This window comes from Chanos chanos, chromosome 2 (assembly GCF_902362185.1).
Source record: "Chanos chanos chromosome 2, fChaCha1.1, whole genome shotgun sequence".
In the NCBI taxonomy this organism is placed as follows: Eukaryota; Metazoa; Chordata; class Actinopteri; order Gonorynchiformes; family Chanidae; genus Chanos; species Chanos chanos.
Window position 1 is genome coordinate 8,836,272 of NC_044496.1, and position 21,770 is coordinate 8,858,041.

The 21,770-nt window shown below is 41.8% G+C and overlaps 1 protein-coding gene across 2 annotated transcripts; it reads left to right on the plus strand.

Annotated features, from left to right (window-relative positions):
• Positions 1-2,555: 2,555 nt before the first annotated feature.
• pias1a (protein inhibitor of activated STAT, 1a) lies at positions 2,556-20,834 on the plus strand. Of its 2 annotated transcripts, none has more exons than XM_030765689.1 (13): positions 2,556-2,988; positions 12,870-12,954; positions 13,337-13,384; positions 13,640-13,730; positions 14,098-14,232; positions 15,192-15,297; positions 16,826-16,899; positions 17,363-17,523; positions 18,058-18,196; positions 19,446-19,609; positions 20,014-20,153; positions 20,321-20,364; positions 20,506-20,834. In XM_030765689.1, the coding sequence occupies exons 1-13, from the start codon at positions 2,556-2,558 to the stop codon at positions 20,812-20,814; spliced, it is 1,929 nt and encodes a 642-aa protein (XP_030621549.1). In that variant the 3' UTR covers positions 20,815-20,834. The 2 variants fall into 2 exon arrangements, with proteins under 2 accessions (XP_030621549.1, XP_030621548.1); XM_030765688.1 differs by having other exon boundaries at positions 18,058-18,188; positions 19,420-19,609.
• The last annotated feature ends 936 nt before the right edge of the window (positions 20,835-21,770 follow it).

Sequence of the window (21,770 nt, forward strand, 5' to 3'; positions counted from 1 at the left end):
AGCTTCTTTCTTGGTCTCTCACTCTCTCTCGCTCCCCCATTTCTCTCGTGCACTCTCTCTCTCTCTCTCTCTCTCTCTCTCTCTCTCTCTCTCTCTCTCTCTCTTTCTTTCTTTCTTTCTTTCTTTCTGCCTCTGGTATCAGCTGTGAGGCCGAGGTGACTGATAACTAGTCTGTTGTTGCTTAAGCCAGTGAATCTGTGTCTGCTGTGTGCTGCTGTATTAGCTGACTGGGAGCTGAGGAGCTGAATGCACTGCTTGAGAGAGAGGCAGAGAGACTGTTTGCAATTTAATCTTGTGTGTGTCTGTGTTTGTTTTTTTTCCCCCCCACTGAAGCTGTGCTCTGCTTTTCTGTGCTCTCTCTCTCGCTCTCTCTCTCTCTCTCTCTCTCTCTCGCTCTCTCTCTGTGTCTGTGTCTCTACTCTCTATGTGTGTGTCTGTGTGTGTGTGTCTGCATGTATTTGCATGCACTTGTGTGTGAGTTCATGTGTGCTTGTGCACGCTCGTGTGCGTGTGTGTGTGTATGTGCATATGTGTGTGTGTGTGTGTGTGTGTGTGTGTGTGTGTGTCTGCGTGTGTGTGTGTTCAATTTCATTTGTTTTGGAACCTCAGCAGCAGCTCATATCTCAGCCCTTCCCCCACCACTCATTCTCTCTCTCTCTCTCTCTCTCTCTCTCTCTCTCTCTCTCTCTCACTCTCTCTCTCTCTCAGTCTCTCACTCTCTCTCTCTCTCCCTCTCTCTCTCTCTCTCTCAGTTTCTCTCTCTCTCTCTCCCTCTCAGTTTCTCTCTCTCTCTCTCTCTCTCTCTCTCTCTCTCTTTCTCCCCCCCCCTTGCTCTCATGCACTTTCTTGCTCTCTCTGCGCTCGCTCTCTCTCTCTCTCTCTCTCTCTCTCTCTCTCCCCTTGCTCTCATGCACTTTCTTGCTCTCTCTGCGCTCTCTCTCTCTCTCTCTCTCTCTCTCTCTCTCTCTCTTTATCGCTATTTACTAGCCACTCACTCTTTTTTTCTCTGCTCTGAGGGACACTCTCAAAATAGCCATTCTTGCTGTGTAAGTTAGACTATAGGCTGCTCTGTGATTTTGTTTGTTTGTTTGTAACGTTGGTTAGACTTTGAGCAGTATTGTGTTTTGTATAAAGAGCATATTTTTACTGAGGTACAGAATAATGATTAATGATTGCAATAATTGTCTACATGTTTCTTCCTATCTATCCTCCTCCTCTCTCTCTCTCTCTCACAGTCATGCACATAAACATGCAGACAGACAGATGCACACATGCACACAGTCTTGCTTCAGATCCACCCTGCAGCCCTCAAGATTCTTTCATTATTGTAAAATGGAGTCCAGGTTGAAAACAACTGACATGATGTACACATAAGCTTGATAGTACAGACCACACACAGTTACATCTGAGACTGATGTCCAAAATGGGATCGTGTGCAGGTGTGTGTGTGTGTCTCTGTGTGTAGCATTGTATAATTGAATATTTGTATGAGTTTTCTCCCTGCAGAGAAAGAAAGACCCCTGAGTGTCTGTGTGTTTTGAATTTTTAAATGTGTTTGTCTGTAGTAGGGAGTTTGTGGTATTGAGTGTGTGGAATATGTGAGTGTTAGCCGTGTATAAAGTAAAAGAGCTGTCTCTATTTTTCTCTCTCTGTCTCCCTCTCTCTGTGCTGTGTGTGTGTGTGTGTGTGTGTGTATGTGTGTGTTTGTGTGTGTGTTTGCGCAGAGCAGTGTGATACCCAGCTCCTCTGTTTTTCATTCTTCTGTTTGCTTTTACTTAACCCTGCTCAGGCATGTGGAATGTTACACATCCGCGGTGTGTGTGTATATATATATATATTTAAGTGTGTGTGTGTTTTGCAGTCTTCAGTGTTGTTCTGTTCATCTCCATGCATATTTCATAGGCCAGACCAATACACCTCCAGCAAGGACAAAAACTGTCTTGCCTCTGGAACGTGTGTGGGTGTGTGTGTGTTTTGTATTTGTGTTTGTTTACACTGAGAGTGTGTTTGTCGATTTTTAAATGTATGTGTCTTAAGCATTCCAAACACCACTCAGTGTGTGTGTGTGTGTGTGTGTGTGTGTGTGTGTCTGGTGGGAGTGAATATAAGATGGAGTGAGTCTGTGTGGGAAGGGTGGAGTCCATGGCCCAGTCTGGTCTGAGTAAACGCTGTGTTGACCAGGGGAAGTGTCCTGTCATTGCACAGGACCTGGAAGAGTTACCCCTACACACACACACACACACACACACAGACCCCATCTCTTTATTCCTGAATTATTGGCTCTCAATTTTGCCGAAACAAAATGATGTAATTAAATAATATTATGCTTTAATGAGAAATTGAGAGAAACAGTAACAGGTGACATATGAATTACAGAATGTTCATTTAAAATGCTGACATTTTCCATCACATGCACGTGGACACACAGACAAACGGACCAAAAACATGTACACACTCAAAACATATTGAAAAGTAATTACAATTCGTACCATCCCACTCTGTCTCTCTTTCTCGGTTAAATCTTTTAATCCCTCTCTTCTTCTCTCTTTCAGCAAATGGTTATGAGTCTTCGGGTGTCAGAGCTGCAGGTTTTGTTGGGTTACGCAGGGCGAAACAAACACGGACGAAAACACGAACTGCTGACCAAAGCCCTGCACCTGCTCAAGTCGGGCTGCAGCCCTGCCATCCAGATGAAGATCAAAGAGCTTTACCGAAGACGTTTCCCCACCAAGATGGTGTCGCCCGCCGAACTGGCTCTGCCGGGGGTCCACCCCGCACCCGGGGGACTGCCCGCCAGTCTGGCCCAACTGGGCTTCGACGCACACGGAGCCCCCTCGCCCCTGCTGCCCATCTCTCTGCTGGGTCCCAAACATGAACTGGGTCTGCCTCACCTGCCCTCTGCCCTCCACCCGGTCCATCCAGACGTCAAACTGCAGAGACTGCCTTTCTACGACATGTTGGATGAGCTCATCAAACCTACCAGCCTTGGTGAGTGTGTGTGAAAAAATGAAAGAGTGTGTGTGTGTCTGTGTGTGTGTGTGTGTCTGTGTCTGTGTCTGTGCGTGCTTTGGGGAAGCAGTATGAAAGAGAGTTTATTTTATTTGTTGAAGTTTGTCTGGTGTGGAGCAGTGTCCTTGGAATTCTAATTTGAAGATCAAATACTGAACTCAGAAATTGGTGAGAACGAAAGCTTCATGCATAAACCAGTATACTCCATTGTTTTCTCCTCATGTGCTCAACGTAGATCAGTAATAATAAGGGCACAGGACTTGTACAAAAACTTCACCCATCTGTCTCTCGCACTATGTGTGTGTCTTTGTATTTCTCTCTGTCTGTCTGTGATTCACACTCAGAATGATGAAATCAGAGGCACACACTCTTGTGCTCCCAGCAGCACACCGTGTAGCACTGATACACATACAAAATGTAGGAAATACTCACTTGAGTTAATGCCTTCCCATCACACGTACCTCGTCACAACTGTGGTTCACTAACAGCTACAGTGCCTGCTGCGCCCAGTTTAATGTCTGACCTTCCTTAAAGTTGTCTGCACACGCTACAAAGGTGTCAGATTTCTTTCTTTCAGTATTGAAATGATAATGCATACGGAATGCGAAGCTGAAATATGAAATTCAGGCCAAAAACGTTCCAGTTTACTTTAGCCCACAAAACTTCTTGACACGTGGCATCCGAATCTCTTGAGTATAAGATGTGATTCCAAATGAGTTCCTTAGGGAAACCAGCCTTTCTTGTGGCGTATGATGCAGGGCACAATCACTGTGCCCTGGACATTGTCACATGTATGCTTTAACTAATCTTAAAAAAACCTGAAATTTCCATCGACCCCTAGATCACTTCTCTAATCAATTTACTCTCCTGCTCAGTTGTCAGATTCAGAGGCATGGCTGGACCCTGATGTGATGGGCTGGCCAGGTCTGATGATGCGGTCATTCTGACCACACTCAGGAAATATGTCTGCAGCTCTTTTAGAACAACCTCTTTTATTTTTTTCCCCACTTTCTGTCTTTCATTGCATTGGACCTTTACTCATTTCATAGAGGATTTTGGCTTTGTTGATATACACGGCATATTGCAGACTACAAAGATGAAAATAATCTTTTTTTCATTTCTGAGGGGAGGAAACTCTGATCCACAGCATTAGCTACAAAATGAGTTGTGAATAATGACCGGAGAAAGAATCTCGGTATCACACATATTAGGTTATTTCACTCCATACATAATCCAGCCAATTCAGTGGAGACTTTTTCTAACAATTCAGCTCATGCTACTGTGAAAGTCTTTGGAACTATCAAATTATTGTAACTTATTGTCACTGTAAGCACCATCCATAGTGTCCATCCATCAAAATGTCCCCAGTGACGTGCTAGGAAGAGAGAGAGAGGGAGGGAGGGAGGGACTGGGGAAATAAATAAATAAATAAATAAAATAACACAATATATCCTCAGTAAATACAGGACCTCTCATTCTTTCTCCAATCCGCTTTCCTCCGTTTAGCCCAAAAAAAAAGTAGGATGATCATCAGATCCCCCATACACCAGGTTGTTGGTGGCCAACACATTGTCATAATTTTAACTGTAAAAGCCAAGTCAAGATTTTTGATTCAGTGTGTAGTATATTCTGCCAGTATTTCAACACTCCATCACTGAAGGTAGTTCTGCAAAGAATCCTCATATTGGCGTTGTGGCTTTATTAACACAGAGGTCATGCCTTCTTGTTGGACACTGGAAAGAAAGCCGTTTATGTTTACAGGCATCGTTTAAATGACAAATGAATGGTATCTTAATCAATTAATTAAATATTGTAATGTGTATTTCATCTGGAGTACCTCAAAGCCCTGTGCCTTTTCAGACTTAAAGGAGCTGATAACAAACCAGCTCTCTCTCTCTCTCTTTTATATATATATATAAATATATATATATATATATATATGTGTGTGTGTGTGTGTGTGTGTGTGTTTATATACATATATATGTATATGTGTGTGTGTGTGTGTGTGTGTGTGTGTGTTATATATATATATATATATTTTTTTTTTTTGTAAACCAGATCATTTGTTTTCATAGATATAAGGAATGTATTGTTGCGAGACTTACCTAGTAGAACAGGTGCTATTTGAGAAGAGAAGAATTTAGTAAAATATTTATCCTCCTCCTTCAAAATATCTGTAGGTATTCCGAGTGTTACATCACCGTTTAAAGTTAGTTTTGTTGCGTTCTTTTTGGAGGACTTTCCATGTTGAATGTTGAGGAAGAATTTTGTGCGCTGTTCATTCTCCTTCAGCCACACTGGCCCTTTGGGATTATGAATATTGGTTAATTTTTCTCCATAACTGTCTTTCTTTTGTGTTCTTTCTGTTTCTCATCTTCGCTTTTAGAGTTCAGATGATTCATAATCTGATCTGTCTGGGCAGTAAATGTTTTAATTTCATCTGTCAACTTCTTTTCTTTTAGATTAAGGGTCTTGTCTATTCGAGAGGACAGTGTCCTTGAACCACCCCTAAAGGCACATTAAATTGTATTCCAGACAATTAAAGGCTTAGCCGAGCCTGTATTATGTAAGAAATAATCCATGATAAACTCTTTGTTTTAGTTGTGAAAATCCAGTTTCTCAGTAGATTTCGGGTGTCCCCGGCTTCGTGGAAACTGGATGACTAAACAACAGAATCTTATGAGTCGGTGAACATAACTGAAACAGTCTCCAATCTCCAAGATCTCTGATCAGTTTGTCATTAGGAAACAGTTTATTCAGCTGGCTTTGTTTGATCTGTGTATTTGATCATGTTTGTTTTTTTAATCTCCACATGCCTATCAACTCTATTGCATCCATTGTAGATAAGAATTTCTTCAAACACTTAAGGGTAATAGTTTATTGAATTATTTTTTCCCCAATTCCAGAGAACTATTTAAAACTGGAAAACAATCACCATTCATAAATGTGTACTCATGTGTACCTTTTAAATTCTGCATTATTATCATCAGACCGTATTGGCATATTATACTATTACATATTATCATGGATTATTTCAGGAGATTCTGGCTCATTGGTCTTAGGCACACATATAAATAAACTAATAAGGCAGATTTTTCATGCTCTGTAATTTAAAATATTCCATCTACCTTGAATCTGTTTGTCCTGAGCTTGTTATAAATTCAAAGTATGTCTTACATTTGGAAGAAACAGAATGGAGCTAACAGCTAGAAAGAGCATTTTTGTTGATGCTAGAAATACACAAAATGATATTAGAAAAACATTAAATCTGCTATTTCAGTTGGTAGCGGTTTATGGTTGCAGGAGTGAAATAAATGGGATATGGTACAGTGAAATGAAAATAACCATTGAAACCAGACAGTGAAGCCCCCCTTAGGTGCAGTGAGACCCCAAAGTAAAGTCAGGCTCATTTTTTAACAGTTGGCTTCTTCTGTTGTACATTATCCCCTTAGTCCGTGGTATTGTTGAATACTCAATTCCGATTGGCCATTATTTTCATATAATGACCGCTGATATCGACTGCTGTTTCACATCAAATCATCACTCCGCAGGAAGCAATCAAACGTGCCTTTGTTTTGTGGTGGCTGAATAGTTGTTAGGGCAACAGTTTTGTTTCTAAATCAAGACTGGAACTGCATTTTGTGGTGGAAGCTCCTAATGTCTAAAAAAGATGTTTTTAATAAAACTCATTTTAATAGTGTTTTGTGGATATTCATTAATTTATTTAACCATGGAAAAAATCCTAGGACAGTATATATAGTATATATATAGTATATATAATCAGCCTACTGGGGCTAATTTGGCAGCAAACTTTTTTAAAAAAAAAAATAGGAATATTAGTAAATTCCATTCAGAGAATCAAACGTTATTGTCAGATCTTAAATTACAAAGTTTGGAAATGTTCTGCAAGTTGAAAAGGCAAAAGAAGTTTATCAAAGGCCTTTTACCCATGAGCTTTTGTAAGTGGTGTGTCGCTCATGGTTAAGTGTCATTACAGTGCATTGCCTATCAGTGAAGCTTAAGGAGGTTCAAAATCTAGATGATTCTACATTCTGTGTGCATCTTTAGAATCCCTGTGATTTAATACAGACAGAGCCTGATTGGCATACCGTGTAATTTTCACCAGATCTGAGTTGATCTAGGATTGATATTACAAAGAGGATAGATGTTATCTACTGAAGTTAATCAGATTTTTTTTTTCTTATCTAAGAAAATTTGAGATGGGTCATATACAATGTATAATGCAGTTATAATACAGGCAACTGCCATTGTAATAAAGACACACACACTCTCCTCGAGAGAATACGCCAATAATTGTCAGTCGTACTTGTCTGAAACACGCATGTATTATGTATAAAATGCTTCCCCATGTTTGTAATGTCCACTGTCTACACCATTGCGTTGTTAATTTGTACTGAGGCCGAGTGAAGAGGAAACACAGCATTGTATCAGTGTAACTGTGTTAGAGTATGTGTCTATAAGTGCTCTTTGATTTAATCTGAACTAAGGTAAAGCCCCGAGCACCTCTACAGTCCGGTAATGATGAATAGATATTAATGGATCAGTGTGATCAGTACGATTAACTATGATTGGATTTCTCACACACTTCCTGTCTTCCCCCGTTCTCTCTCTCTCTCTCTCTCTCTCTCTCTCTCTCTTTCACTCTCTCTCACTCTTTCTCTCCCTCCCTCTCTCTCTCTTTCTCTTTTTTTCTTTTTCTGTCACCACATTCTGTTGTAGGGTTGACATTATTGACCATCATATGCTGATAATTAGTAGCTCTGAACCGCTCCGAGAGGTGAATCACCTCTCCCAACTCACAGCTATATCATGTCTTAGTGAAAGGAGAGCTGACTTTTACTCTCCTTTTGAGGAAATAATACTCAGCTCCATTTTAGCACGGAGTGTGAAACTGTTTTCTCTGAGGTCCTGACAGTTTGGGAATATAAAACCTCTATTCCTTGACCATCAAAGAAGGAGAGTGAGCTGCTCTTTGTAGTTTGTCTTCAAATTACATGCTGTATAAATCATGGTGTTGCATGGATTTTGGATTTTGATGCCAAAAATGTTTTATGCTTAGTAAAACAAACACATGCAAAAACTGCTGATAAAGATCACAGCACTGGAGCTGTTATGTTTCTTTGTGTACACATTGGAGGGCACACTGTATTCATAGCGAGGAAACATTAGAACAGGCTGATAAATTCTTTAACGCAGAGTGATGAATTGCAGTTGCGTCACCGAGCAAGCAAACAGACTAGAACAACGTCTGGCTCAAAAGGATATTCAGATTCACTGAAATCATCCAGTTCTTTAGTTTCCATCACAGGGGGGGGTTACTTGAGGAGAAAAATGAGAAGGTCCTCTCCCTCGGACGTCCCGGGGTATAGCTTTAATTTCCGCCTTGAAATTTTGTCAACATTCCGTCAGGTTGCACTGAAGTTGTGATGCGGTGTCTGGTCAGTCGTGAGTTCTTTGTGTTCTTTCTCTAGCCGTGCACAGCGTTCCGAACTAGAGCATTGTGGCCTTTTCCTCTTACATCACTGGCACTGTGTGTTCTCCTCTGAAACACGTTGCTACCACGTGCAGGCAAAACCTCTGCTCTCATTAAGATTATCAGAGCGCCTTGCATATATTATTAATCATCCTAATCAGTGGATATTGTGACAAAATACAGGACCACTGACATTTTTGATGAGGATAAAACAATGCCGTGCTAAGAATTTGATTTTGTTTAAAAACCTGGGATTGTAAAATAGGACATTTGAGTCTCTCTTCTTGTATCTAAAAAGTGTGTGAAAAAGATGGTAATCTTCATTTTGTTTTGTTTTTTTAAATAATTGACAGATGTGAAATTGTGATGAAAGATTCACAGAATCGGTCTTGATTTCCACGTTCAGGTCAACTCAAATGTATTTACATTGCAGCTCTGGATTAGTTGTTTTCACTCAGTCTTAGAGAATCTTTGGTCTGCATTGCCAGTGAGCAAACCTCACACTCTGAAAAGCTTGAAAGGAACCTCCGGTCTCCCCAGACTGACACATTTGATTGGTGGTGTGCTTCTAGAGCCTAACAATGCCTGAGAGTGTGCCTGGACTTTAGACACAGGCTCACGGAGCTTCAGCAGGTCTTCTCCACTGGCTCTACAAAAGCCCAGTGGAATTTTTATTGGTAATCATGCAGGAGTTACACAACATCCTGTGTTGTGTTTTCATTAGGCTGAAAAAAGATCTGATGGTATTTGTCAGTACACAAAACAACACACACACACACACACACACCCACCCACACAAACACAAACAAACACAAACACAGACAGACAGACAGACATACACACACACACAAACACAAACACAAACACAGACAGACAAACAGACAGACACACACACACACAGACACACACATACACCCAGACATTTCACTCTGTATTGTACGGTTCTGAAACCTCATAACATACTACCACGTGGCTGCTTTTAACATCTTGCCGAGAAATGGACATGTGCATGTACACTCACACACACACACACACACACACACACACACACACACACACACACACACACTCGTAGTCCTTCCTTAGCCCTTTTAGAAGGTTTCACTTAAGTATATGTTTTAAAAGTCAGAATGTGACTCATAGTCTTTGTTCCTCTTTAACCACAGTAGATGATGAGTCCCAGATGCTGTTTATACCACCTCTTCATCGCACCAGTATTTAAGTGACACTACACAATCTTTAACTCTTAGCGCCTTACCACCGCTGCACTAGCGCAACACACAGTTCTTCACAAACACTAAACACAAAACATTTCTTTAGTGTAGCTTGAGAAAAGCCAGAATATCCCATATAAATAGGTCTTCAAATACCACTTCGTACTCAATGTAATAGAATTTCTGATTTCAGGGCTGTTACTGCTTGCCTGCAACAAAGGTAAAAACTGAACAATTCATACAGAATTCATACAGAACACGTTTTTAGGACTGTCGTCGTCCACACATTACCGAGCGTGGTCAAAACATTCTCGGGTTAGGATCACATTTCACGGTTTACTGTGAGTATTTTCAGCGCTGATCGATAATTTTATCGAATGACACGGGTGTATTTTGTCGTAGTGGCTTTGTCGTTGGGTTCCCTGTCTTTAAGATCAGCCTAAATTGCTCAGTTTTGATGTCACAGCAAAGTGGTGTCTGACTGTGACCTGATATCCAACTGCTTCCCAGTATGCACGTAGTGCTTGACGACTCTTATTGGATTATCAGTTCGTCACTCAGTAACACTTACAAACGCAAATAGTTTAGTAGCTTCAAAACAGAGCAAATAGTAACTCGATGTTAACCCAAAACAGTAAACTTATTAACCATAAGTCATGTAGTCTTCTCTCAGCATATAGAAACGAGCTGGGTTATAGACTCTGGTCTGAAGCCATCAAAGGCCCCAATAAAGATAACAGGCAATCCCTCTCTCTCATCCTCCGTGCGTCCTGTCGTAAGAGCAGATCTGCCGGTGAGGACTGCAGTTCTATTTATAGCCCACACTCTGGGGAGGTGGAATCACATGTCTCTCTCTCTCTCTCTCTCTCTCTCTCCCCCTCCTCCTCCCTCTCTCTGTGATTGAGAGAATGCAGATCTAACTAATTCTTTGCTGTACAGGGCATTTTGCATGTTTTAATGGCCCCCCTGGCGTTTCACGTGAGTCTGTAGAGATAAAGAGAACGCTGTGTTCTCTGTTCTTGCTATGAGATTGTATCGCTGCACCTGTTTAGCCTTTCATTAGAACAGCTCTGCTGAATATTCCCCATAAACGGAAAGTAATTACCTCCCTCACTACGCCTCTGAGATACACAGTCTACCATCGTATTCAGACCCAGTCCTCGTCGGTGGTACCGTGCCACTATAGAGGGAACTTAGTAAACCTGTTGATAAGAAAAGATGTGTGTGTGTGTGTGTGTGTGTATATATGAGAGAGAGAGGCTGAACAAACAAACAAATGACCCTAGCGAGGGAGAATGAACAGGTGATTGGAGACGCAGAGAGAGGGAACCGGAGTGGAGCAGTAAGAAAGATTCCCCATTGCTGTGCATCTTGCGTTGTGTGTCTGGGCTCAGGTCGAGTGACATGGAAGGCTTTGCTTCTTTACGGAGATTGAGTTGCGTAAGCCCGGGCTATTTTAGGACACTTTCACCTGCAGCCAGTTCTCTCTGCGCGGGAACGCGCATTGTTATCAGTAACACCTCTTGAGGAGCGGGCCTTTGTGTATGTGTGTATATGTGTGTGCGCGATTGTAAAACAGCCGATGCCAGCTCAGCCCTATAGTGTATAGGGAGGACTCATATGTTTTGTGTGAGTCTGTGTGTGTGTGTGTGTGTGTGTGTGTGTTTTTTTTTCTTTTTTAAACACACTGTAAAGCGCTTCTTCGATCACATGGCACACTATGTATATCTTTTGAGAAAAAGCTCGTACAGTTGCTCGTGAAAGGACTTCAGGCGGTGTTCTGAAGTAAGCTGATGTAAGAGGTAAACTCAGGCGATGGAACAGAGATCAGCTCAGAGCCTCTGGGCCCATGTAGTGATTAGTATTCACCTCATTTGGAATTTTTTTGTGTGGAATCATTTTTAAACAACACGTCCAACCAGCTGGAGGTGTTTCCTTAAAGGGATAACGGAAATATTTGGCTATTTAATATTTTGACTATTTCAATTTTACCTCAGACCGTTTCATATTTTCACGATTTGAGTTTGACTTCAGTCGCTCCAACTTACGTCCGATTAGTTGATTTCCAGCTGTGTGTTTTTACAGGACGGGACAAGCAGTTGATGATTTTGGTTTAATGCATGTCATGGGTTATAATAGTCGGATTTCGAGATTGTAAATTTCGCAGCATTAGAATCTCAGATGCGTCTGCCGTGACTCATGGAACTCATCATGCCTCTGCTTGTTTTAAGTTAAGCGCGCAACAAATAATGAAGAAAAAAAAGCGACAGTCCATTAAAAGTGCAGACCGCGGTTTTTGATTTTATTTACATGTAAAAAAAAAAAAAAAATCAACAAAGCACTGCGGTATGATATACTTTATGATGCCACCTTTTCAGAAGGACGCGGTTTAAACACTCTCGGTTTTCTGGTGTTTTGTAAGCCCAGCTAGAGAAAAAAAAAAAAAAGGAAAGAAGACAAATGTTTGATGAAATGTATCCCTCCTTTTTTTGCTCTCTTAACTCTCCTCCTTGCCCATCCTCTGATCCTGACACCGGGGCACACATTATTCTACCTTACGCCATAACCAAACAGCCAGAATACTGACCCTCATCTGAACCCAGGGCTTGAGTCATGGTTCCTGGAAGTGAGTGGTTTGAAAGTGATGTAATCCCATCCCTCTGAGCCCCCTCTCGCTGGACCATCGCTATCACTTATCCTAAAAACCTTCACAGAAGCTACACTTTTGATGGAAAAATAGCTTTTGATGGACTGCCTTTCGTTTAGTTTTTTTCCCCCAACTTCCACGCAAACATAACATGGCGTTCTGTAGCTAAGCAACTTTGATTTGCCGTAATCCTACGGGGGTACTGAAATTTAAGAAAGGACACGCGGTTTTTTACGTTTTGTGTGGCACGTTTCTGGTGAGGATGGATTGGCAGAAAGTGCGTCATTTCTCTTAATCCTTTGGGATTGTTTACATATCAGATAACATTTGATGCAGTGGGTGACAGCGGAACAGAATAAAAGCTAATTGTTAAAAAGTACGTTTTGATTGATGTGCAATGAACTTTCACACAGTTGACTATACTGTACTGTTCGATCACGGCATTGATAGTCTCTGATGAAACAATTTGTCTTTACCCCCCCCATTTTTTTTCTCAATATTTCAGCTTCAGACAACAGCCAGCGGTTTCAGGAAACGTGTTTTGCTTTTGCATTAACGCCACAGCAAGTCCAACAGATTAGCAGCTCAATGTAAGTGATTTCTGACCCCCCCCCCCCCCCCCCCCCTTTTCACCATCTTGTCTCCTTATTACTTGAAATTGTTATGTCCTGCCAGTGAAATGTAACCAGAGCACTATTTCAAATGAAACTTTCAATCATTTTGTTCCAGTCATGTGAACTGTGAACAAGGTTTTCTAGGTAACGTATCTAACACCTGGTAAATCTAATCTGAACCATTTGTCCTCAGTAAACACTTAACTATAGAGTGATATTTCCATAGTGGTATTGTGAACATGTCAGAGGGTTGAAGTGGCACATGAAGACTAACAAGGGAATGGACTCCCTCTCCCTCTCTATTTCTCTCTCTCTCTTTTTTTTCTCTGTCTCTCCTTTCCACTCTTTCTGTCTACAGGGACATTTCTGGGACCAAATGCGACTTCACAGTTCAAGTACAGTTACGGTGGGTTATCTAATGTCGCATCATGCTTTTTCTCAAAGGATACATACTGTCTCTTTCTCATGCAATGCAAAGGAGCCATGAGAAATGTTAGTTCTTTGGTGATTGTTTTAGACCCACCTTTACTCTAGGTGTTGCTTATATAACATTATATTGTGTCACAAGGTAATGAAAAATAGACTTTGAATAAAACGTTAGTTTGCTCATGAGAATGGCATGTGATTATTTTTTTCTAATCGTTGTCTTTTGTGCGATCAGGTTTTGTTTATCAGAAACGAGCTGTCCTCAGGAAGACCATTTTCCGCCTAACCTCTGTGTTAAGGTGAATGGGAAACCGTGTAACCTTCCGGTAGGTAAAACAATCATCCTTCCACATTCAGACAAAGAGACTTCAGTTCAGCAGACAGGCCTTACAGTTCTTCAGTGTCTAATTAAAAATTCCTTCATTTACTTGGTAGATTCGTACGTTTTGATTATTCAGGAAACCATTTGTTAAAAAAAGTATTTGTTTAAAGTGTACATTTCTATAGATTTCTGGAATCAAATCCTAATTAAAACCTTTTTTATACAAAGTAATGTGCATGTGTTGTAATATGATTTTATGATATGATTTCAGTGACTCATAATTAAATAGTGTATGCGTTACATAGTGCAGGGCTCACTGTAAACATTATGGATCAGTACCGTACAGATCTAAGTCTCTGTTCCTCCATCAGGGATATCTTCCTCCAACCAAAAATGGTGTGGAGCCAAAGCGGCCCAGCCGACCCATCAACATTACCTCACTGGTCAGATTGTCTACAACAGTTCCCAACACCATCGTAGTGTCATGGACTTCAGAAATCGGAAGGGTAAGCTTGACTTTTACCACCTGTAGAGTTTGTCCAGAACTGATAATGATTTAGGTCAGATAAGTAGAGTTTAAAGGTGAAAGCAGTCTGAAAACTGGAAATGAGAATTTTTCACTTCAGTTCAGTTTAAGTTCACTTTTATTGCACTTTTTTTTACAATTAAAATGGTCTCAAAGCAGCTTTACAGAGGTCAGTGCCTCAACCCCCAGTAAGCCAGCCCAAGGCGACAGTGTTCATTTTGTCCTCTACAAACAGAATGGCTGTCCGATAAATGCATTGTTTTCCACATTAGCAGGTGAGAAATGAAAAATAAAAAAAAAACAGTGACACCCATATTGTGAATCATTCTTTTATCTTTCTTTTTTTTTTTTTTTTTTTTTTCCTGAAGCAGTCACTCTACCCTCCTGACCCGGCATAAAACACGTCTGTCCGTACCAAATCAAAACACGCTCAGCCATGCCTCACGTTTATTATTGTTAAACGTGTCTAAACAAGTGCGCGGCATTCCTGTCTTATGAAGTGCTTTTCACTGATTGAGCGCCGTGAAAGACAGTGAGTTATGTAAACTATGTCCGTAGCAGCGCCCGGGCTGTTTGGCTCATGATTTCACGGAGTCTGGATGTAGACCCCTGCAATTCGGCCCTGCGCAAAGCAAAGGAATGTCTGGGACCAGACCGGAGTCGCATAAGTATTTGAAATATTTGAATGACTGGACCACGTCCCGGTCCCGTCCCCACCCCTCCAGTGGTCTCTTTCCCCAGGGCTGCGCTCTCTTTTGACTCGTAGGAAAAATGGCAATCCAGACTATTTGCTCTCTAGGTACTCACATCGATGCCAATCAAACTGTAACTGAATGGAAGCTGAGAAATGTGGGCGTGAATGTGCTGATGTGATACTGAAGCTGCTCTGTGTGTGTGTGTGGGTGTGTGTGTGTGTGTGTGTGTGTGTGTTCTGTGCAGAGTTACTCCATGGCAGTGTATCTGGTGAAACAACAGTCCTCCACAGTGCTTTTACAGAGACTAAGGGCAAAAGGCATCAGAAACCCAGATCACTCCAGAGCACTGAGTAAGTCAGCATCCAACTGTGTAGCAAGAGTTTTGGGGTCATTTCAGTTTCAATTTAGCCGCTTTTGGTCATCAGTTGTAAATTTTCGCAGATATTTTTCTTCTCATTTCTCAAGTCATGTAACTGAGTTTGAAATGGTGGTTCAATTCTGTTTGTGACATACAGAAATTTATTTAATGAATTCAACATGCATCTGAGAGCACGACAAAGATAACACGATTATGTAAAACGTTCTTTAGAGCAGAACAACGACCAGAAGAAACCTTTTTAAATTTAACGCAGTGAATGAAAGAGTGAATGTGCAAAATCAAGGTCAGCAAAGGTCAGGTTACCAAAGCAGTATCTCTTCAGAAAAGACCCAGTCAGAGCTGAGGTTAAGTGTACGCTTTAACATTCCTCCTCAGTGTGGAGGAATATCACTATATATATATACACCTACATAAAGTTCCTATAATATGTGTAGACCCAGCTGTTCCAAAGCGGCTTAATCGTTTATTACCTTTGGATCTGGAACCGGTGCCTCGACACCACAGTTGAGGAACATGTGCTTCACACCTCAGCAGAACTCAGCTGATGATTTAATGTCTTTTTCCTCAGACCCTTCGATGCCAACACCACCTTAGCCTCTGTTCCTCATGAAACAGAAAGGAGTGGAGCTGTCTTTGTTAGGGCACGTTTGGCAGGAACTTAAGAGACAATCGTATATCTCTCTCTCTCTCTCAACCGCTTAGATCTCTCTCTCTCTCTCTCTCTCTCTCTCTCTCTCTCTCTCTCTCTCTCTGGCCATGATAGCCAAAATTATGAGTGTGAGACCTCACCTCCATTTTTGTACTTGGCCCTAAGCATGATAGAAAGTCAATTGCTTAATTAGCTCCATAACTGAGTGGAAACAGCTGGGTTTTATATACTTTTGTTTTCCTTGTTTACATATGTTTCTTATTTTAGCTGTACCCAGCCAATTGTACTCCATCAAAATATTAAAAAAAGAAGGAAAAAAAAACCCCAAAGTCATAGAACTCTGCGTTCTATTCGGTTACGTAAATCTCTACCCATTAATGAGCCAGCCTTCTGAGGTTTGATTAATTTTACAACATAGAGGCGAGTTTTGGAGATAATGTGCGTTACTTTCAAGTAGACGAGTACGTAGAGGATGAAAGAGCTGTATCACTATATAAAATAAATGAGATGGATTGTCCATATTTAGAGATACAGACTGGACTGATTTAGAGACTGTGTTTGTCTGAGATCATTTTCAGCATTCTCTGTACTGAACCTTTTAATGTTTCTTGAATGTTCCTGTAATTGACATATGTGTGTTTTGTGTGTTTCAAGTCGCCAGAGAACTTATGCTTGGGGTAGTTTCCTAAAATAAATAACAATCAGCCATATACTACATGTTAACATACCATTAAGGCAACACTAAATGCGTAGTTTATTTGTATAGTAGGAATGTAATGTCATTATAGTGTGAAAGGAAGTCGAGTCTAGGCTTCTCGTTCTCTCATTCTAATTTGATCGTTTTCTGCAGTAAAAGAGAAGCTAACAGCAGATCCAGACAGTGAAATAGCCACAACCAGCCTGCGAGTATCGTTGCTGTGCCCGGTAAGCATGTCTGCTCGAATTTGATCAACTGTAATGTCTCTCACCGCTCCTATAGGACACGTGTTTATCGGCGACAAGAACAGTTCGAGTAAGCTCTAGCAAGGCGCTGTCTGCGGGCCCACTGTTAAACGGGCGATTTTCGCCTCTGCTGTATGTGGTGCCTTGCGTATGTGAGACAAGCATAGGCTCCTTATTTATAGTAGCATTCACAAATGTTATGTGTATAGACGGGACTTCTTTCTGTTCAAGTTCAGTCTTGGGTTGCTTTTGGAGTGAACTCTCTTGTCTTTCTTTTTCCCTCCCACTCTGTCTTCTCGCCCTCATTGCTTGGACATTTGTTTGTCTGTTGTGATGTGTGTGTCTGGTTTCCATGCTGGTGTGTGTGTGTGTGTGTGTGTGTGTGTGTGTGTGTGTGTGTGTGTGTGTGTGCGTGCGTGCGTGCATGCTGCCTCACGTGCTGCAGCTGGGGAAGATGCGTCTGATGATTCCCTGTCGAGCATTGACGTGTTCGCACCTGCAGTGTTTCGATGCCACGCTTTACATCCAGATGAATGAGAAGAAGCCCACATGGGTGTGTCCTGTGTGCGATAAGAAAGCCCCCTACGAACACCTTATCATTGACGGGTGAGCTCTGCTTGTTCCCCCAATAACTCTGTAACCCTGTGCCCTTCAAATGCCCCCAACAGAGAATCCAATCTCAGGTGTTGAGAAGATTGTGAGTGTTATGCTGGTTTACTGGTTCACATTTTAACCCCTTCCCTTCCCCTCCAATCTAATTTCTCTCTCTCTCCCCCTCTCCCTCTCTCTCTCTCTCTTTCTCTGTTTGTCTCTCTCTCTTCCTCTCTCCCTCCCCCACCCTTTTCACCCTCCCTCTCACTCCATGCTGCATCTGTCTCTCTCTTTCTGTGTATTCTTTCTCTCTCTCTCTCTTTCTCTCTCTCTCTCTCTCTTTCTCCCTCTCACACCCACACACACACACTCTCTCTCTCTCTCTCTCTCTCTCCCTCTCACACTCATACACACACACTCTCTATCTATCTATCTATCTATCTATCTATCTATCTATCTATCTATCTATCTATCTATCTATCTATCTCCTTCTTCTTTCTCTTTTACTCTCTCCTCCCATCTCTTCATTCTGCCTCTCTTTCTCTGCAGGTTGTTTATGGAGATCCTGAACAGCTGTGTGGACTGTGATGAGATTCAGTTTAAAGAGGATGGCAGCTGGGCCCCCATGAGGTCGAAGAAGGAAGTGCAGGAGGTGTCTGCATCCTACAATGGTGTAGAAGGTAAACAAGCATCGGAGAAACACTGAAGCTGCTCCCAGTCCTGTTATACATTCAGTCTTTAAAAATATCCCCTTTGTGCTTAAAATTGTAAAGCTGCACGTTTCAGGTAGTGTCTCAGACTACACCTCGCAGTGCCTGTTATACTATGTGAAAATGTCAAAGTTGTGAAAACAGAGCCTTATAGAATTCTTATTTGTTTGTTATTGTTCTTAAACATTGGCTCACTGCTTTTATTTGTTTACCTATACAAGCAGTCTGATAACAAGGAGAAACCATTTTAGAACAAGTAACACCAAACAGCCTCTCAGAATAGAGTTTGTTGAACTTGATGGTGGCAGTGTTGTAGTACCAATGTATTCAATGCCTCAAAATCTCTCAAAATGACAACAGCTGATTGAGTGAATGAGAGTGAATAGGAATGTGTATCCGTGTGTGTGTGCATCTGTGTGTGTCGACTGCTAAATGCGGTATTCATAATGCATGAGGGCATTTTAGGTGACCTGTTCTGCTGGCTCTTTGTTTGACTGGTGTGTGTGTGTGTGTGTGTCTCCATGTGTGTATTTCACTGCTGGTACTCTGTGTTTGTGCTCTATTCTCTGTGGCTCTGTCCGTGTATGTGTGTACAGTCTGTGCTTGTGTTGGGGCGTGGGTACGGGTGCGGGTGCGGGTGCGGGTGTGTGCGTGTGTGTGTGTCACTGTTTGTGTCTGTGCGCGTGTGTTTGCCATGCTCAGGCTGAACTGACTGATTGCTCGCAGTGGGGAAAAATTGGAGCTGGCTGGTAAAATCGATGTGTGTGTGTATGGCAGTCTGAGAGGAAAGTCAAACACGGAGAAATGACTTTCATACACTGGCTGTTATCATTCAGTGTGTGTTAGCGTTTAGCTGCTAGTCTCACTTTGTCTCTGGTGTAGTGGGCAAATGTTTCTTTTGTGTTGTTAATAATATAAGTCCTCCCAAATCACGCAAGTGAATTAGGAAAGGTGCAATTTTAAATAAAATGAAGAGTTTCTTAGCAATAGTCATATCCACATCCACAGTGACTGTGTGCGTGTATGTATGTTGGTCAAACTTTGTCTGTTTGGTTCTCTGTGTGTTTTTGTATGTATTCTCTTGGCTTAATAGCAAGGGGTAGTTTATATCTGACTAGTTTTCAGAATTTCCACTGTATTTAACCCGTGCATTTGTGTGTATTTCGTGTGTGTGTGTGTGTGTGTGTGTGTGGTGTAACAGGCGGCTGTCAGTCACCTATAACAGAGCAGAGGACCAACTCCACACACACCAACAGCAGCAGTAACAGTAAGAAGGTAGAGGTGATTGACCTGACACTGGACAGCTCGTCTGATGAGGAGGAGGAGGAAGAACCACAGCCAAAGAGAACATGCCCCTCTCTGTCCCCAGCCTCACCACAGATCAACAAAGGGTGAGTCCACTGCCCATGTCCTGTCTTCCTCACCAAACAGACGAATTACTGGTCTCTTAAAGTCATGTGTTATATTAGATATTTATATCCCAGATAATGTAATACAGAGAATCAAAATGACTCATTTGGTCTCTCAGATAGCATGTCACTGTTTTTGCTGGTTCTCGTCTGTCATGGTCAGTCTTAAGCCTTATCTGGTGTGTGTGGTACAGTCTGCATTCTCAGAGATATTCTTTCTATTTCTATTCAGCTATTTACGGAGCAATGTTTCACTTCTGTGTGTGTGTGTGTGTGTGTGTGTGTGTATGTGTGTGTATGTGTATGTGTTTGTATGTGTATGTGTATGTGTGTGTGTGTGTATGTGTATGTGTGTGTGTGTGTATGTGTGTGTTTTGTGTTTGCAGGGTTCTGAATCTGCACCCACAGGCCTCCCCGGTGGCGAGGACTCCGAGCATCCCCCACATAGACACCAGCTACATCCCTCCCCCACCTCCTCTTATTCAGGACTACCGCCACTACTACTCTACACCCAGCGACCTGTCAGGTAAACTCACCCGCCCACGACCACCTCTGAACACATAGCAACCTGTGAGATACCTAATCAACACGAGTCCCACAGACAGGTTACAGCAGGCGTGTGATGAGGAGAAAGATGGAGGTCCTAATATGACATGTTGCTAATGTATTGTCTTTCATACGCCTCCTCCGCAGATCTCAGCTTCTTCTCCTCGTTTTTACAAGGGGACAATCATCAGGTAACTGCGTCTCCGTAGCTGCGACCCGACGTACAAATAAATTGAAACAATTCGACCACTGAAGCGTATAATTGTAACGTTTTTTTTTTTTCTTCGGTAACATTTCGTGTTTCATATTCTCTTTCTCTCTGTGTCTGTCAGCATTATAACATGGTGATGGCTGCAGCGGCAGCGGCTTCTGCGTCGGGAGCGGACGACAATGAGCTCCTGCTCAATCGGTTCCTGCCATATGGCTCTTCCCAGCTGTTTCTGGATGGTCCGCCCACCTCGGTGAGCAGTCCCCTGGCACCCGTCAGCGTCAACGGGAGCACCAGCAACAGCAGCAGCCTGGGCTCCTCCGGCAGCCTAAGAGAGAGTCACGGCCATAGCGCTCCGCCAAGAACCAGCGCAGAGTCCGCGGCCGCCGCGGCCATTTACGGATCAATTCCCGATGTTATCTCACTCGACTGACCTCTGCTAACACACACGCACACACACACTCACACATATAGCTAACAAGACTGCAGAGACCGCTTACAGGAAAAGATAAAGGGACAAAAACTAAGAGGAGTGGGAGGTTTTTAAAAAAAAAAAAAAAAAAAAAAAAAGAAATACAAAAAAAAAAAGAAATCAGACCATTGTTGTGTACAGAGAACAAATATATTTTCAGTTTTACTTTTGTATGTATATAAACTTGAGAGACTTTTTTCTCCTTCTGTGAGTACCTTCAGTTTTTTTTTTTTCCCCTCCTTCCTTCCCTCTGTGGATAACGTTTTTCTTTTCTACAGCGCTACCTTCAGTTGTCCATCAAATATTATTATTATTATTATTATTATTATTGTTATTATTATTATTATACCTTTTGTATATTTGTGTTGGTTTTTAAGCTAATATATGATATATCAATTCTTATTCCATTTCAATGGCATTACACTCAACAGTGACAGTTTCTTAACAGTTTTCAATAATCTTCCAAATGAATCAGCGTTTCTGTGGTTACCAATTGTTGCTTTTCTTTCAGTGCAGTTAATAATGCTTTGAAGTCAGGCAAAATTTTCAGCCTTTTATCAAGAATTCCCTTCGTGGCTAAGACTTTGCCTATTTACGAACAGATGAATATGGATATGGACTGATAACTGATCACCAGACTGGATATATAATTGAACAGACAGCCTGTGCTCTCATGTGCCCATACAAAACATAAAACACATCTGTTTTTCTGCCCAAAATGTCATTTAAAGGAATTTTGCATTGTTTGTTTGTTTGTTCGAGCACTTTGTCTTCATTAATATCGTGCCAAAAACGAGCCCTAAGAGAGGAGACATGGGCGTGCTGATTGGCTGGGAGAGAATGACAGACCGCGTCAGAAAGACGAGGGGCTTTGTTAGGACACAGCTTTTGAAGTGGAAGAAGGGTGTCTTTGTATG

Bases quoted from the DNA above. Each gene is read 5' to 3' on its own strand.
- pias1a (XM_030765688.1), top strand. From the start codon at position 2,556: ATGGTTATGAGTCTTCGGGTGTCAGAGCTGCAGGTTTTGTTGGGTTAC. The intron at 13,731-14,097 runs GTAGGTAAAACA...TTCCTCCATCAG, and splicing joins GGAAACCGTGTAACCTTCCG to GGATATCTTCCTCCAACCAA. The intron at 20,365-20,505 runs GTAACTGCGTCT...TGTGTCTGTCAG, and splicing joins TACAAGGGGACAATCATCAG to CATTATAACATGGTGATGGC.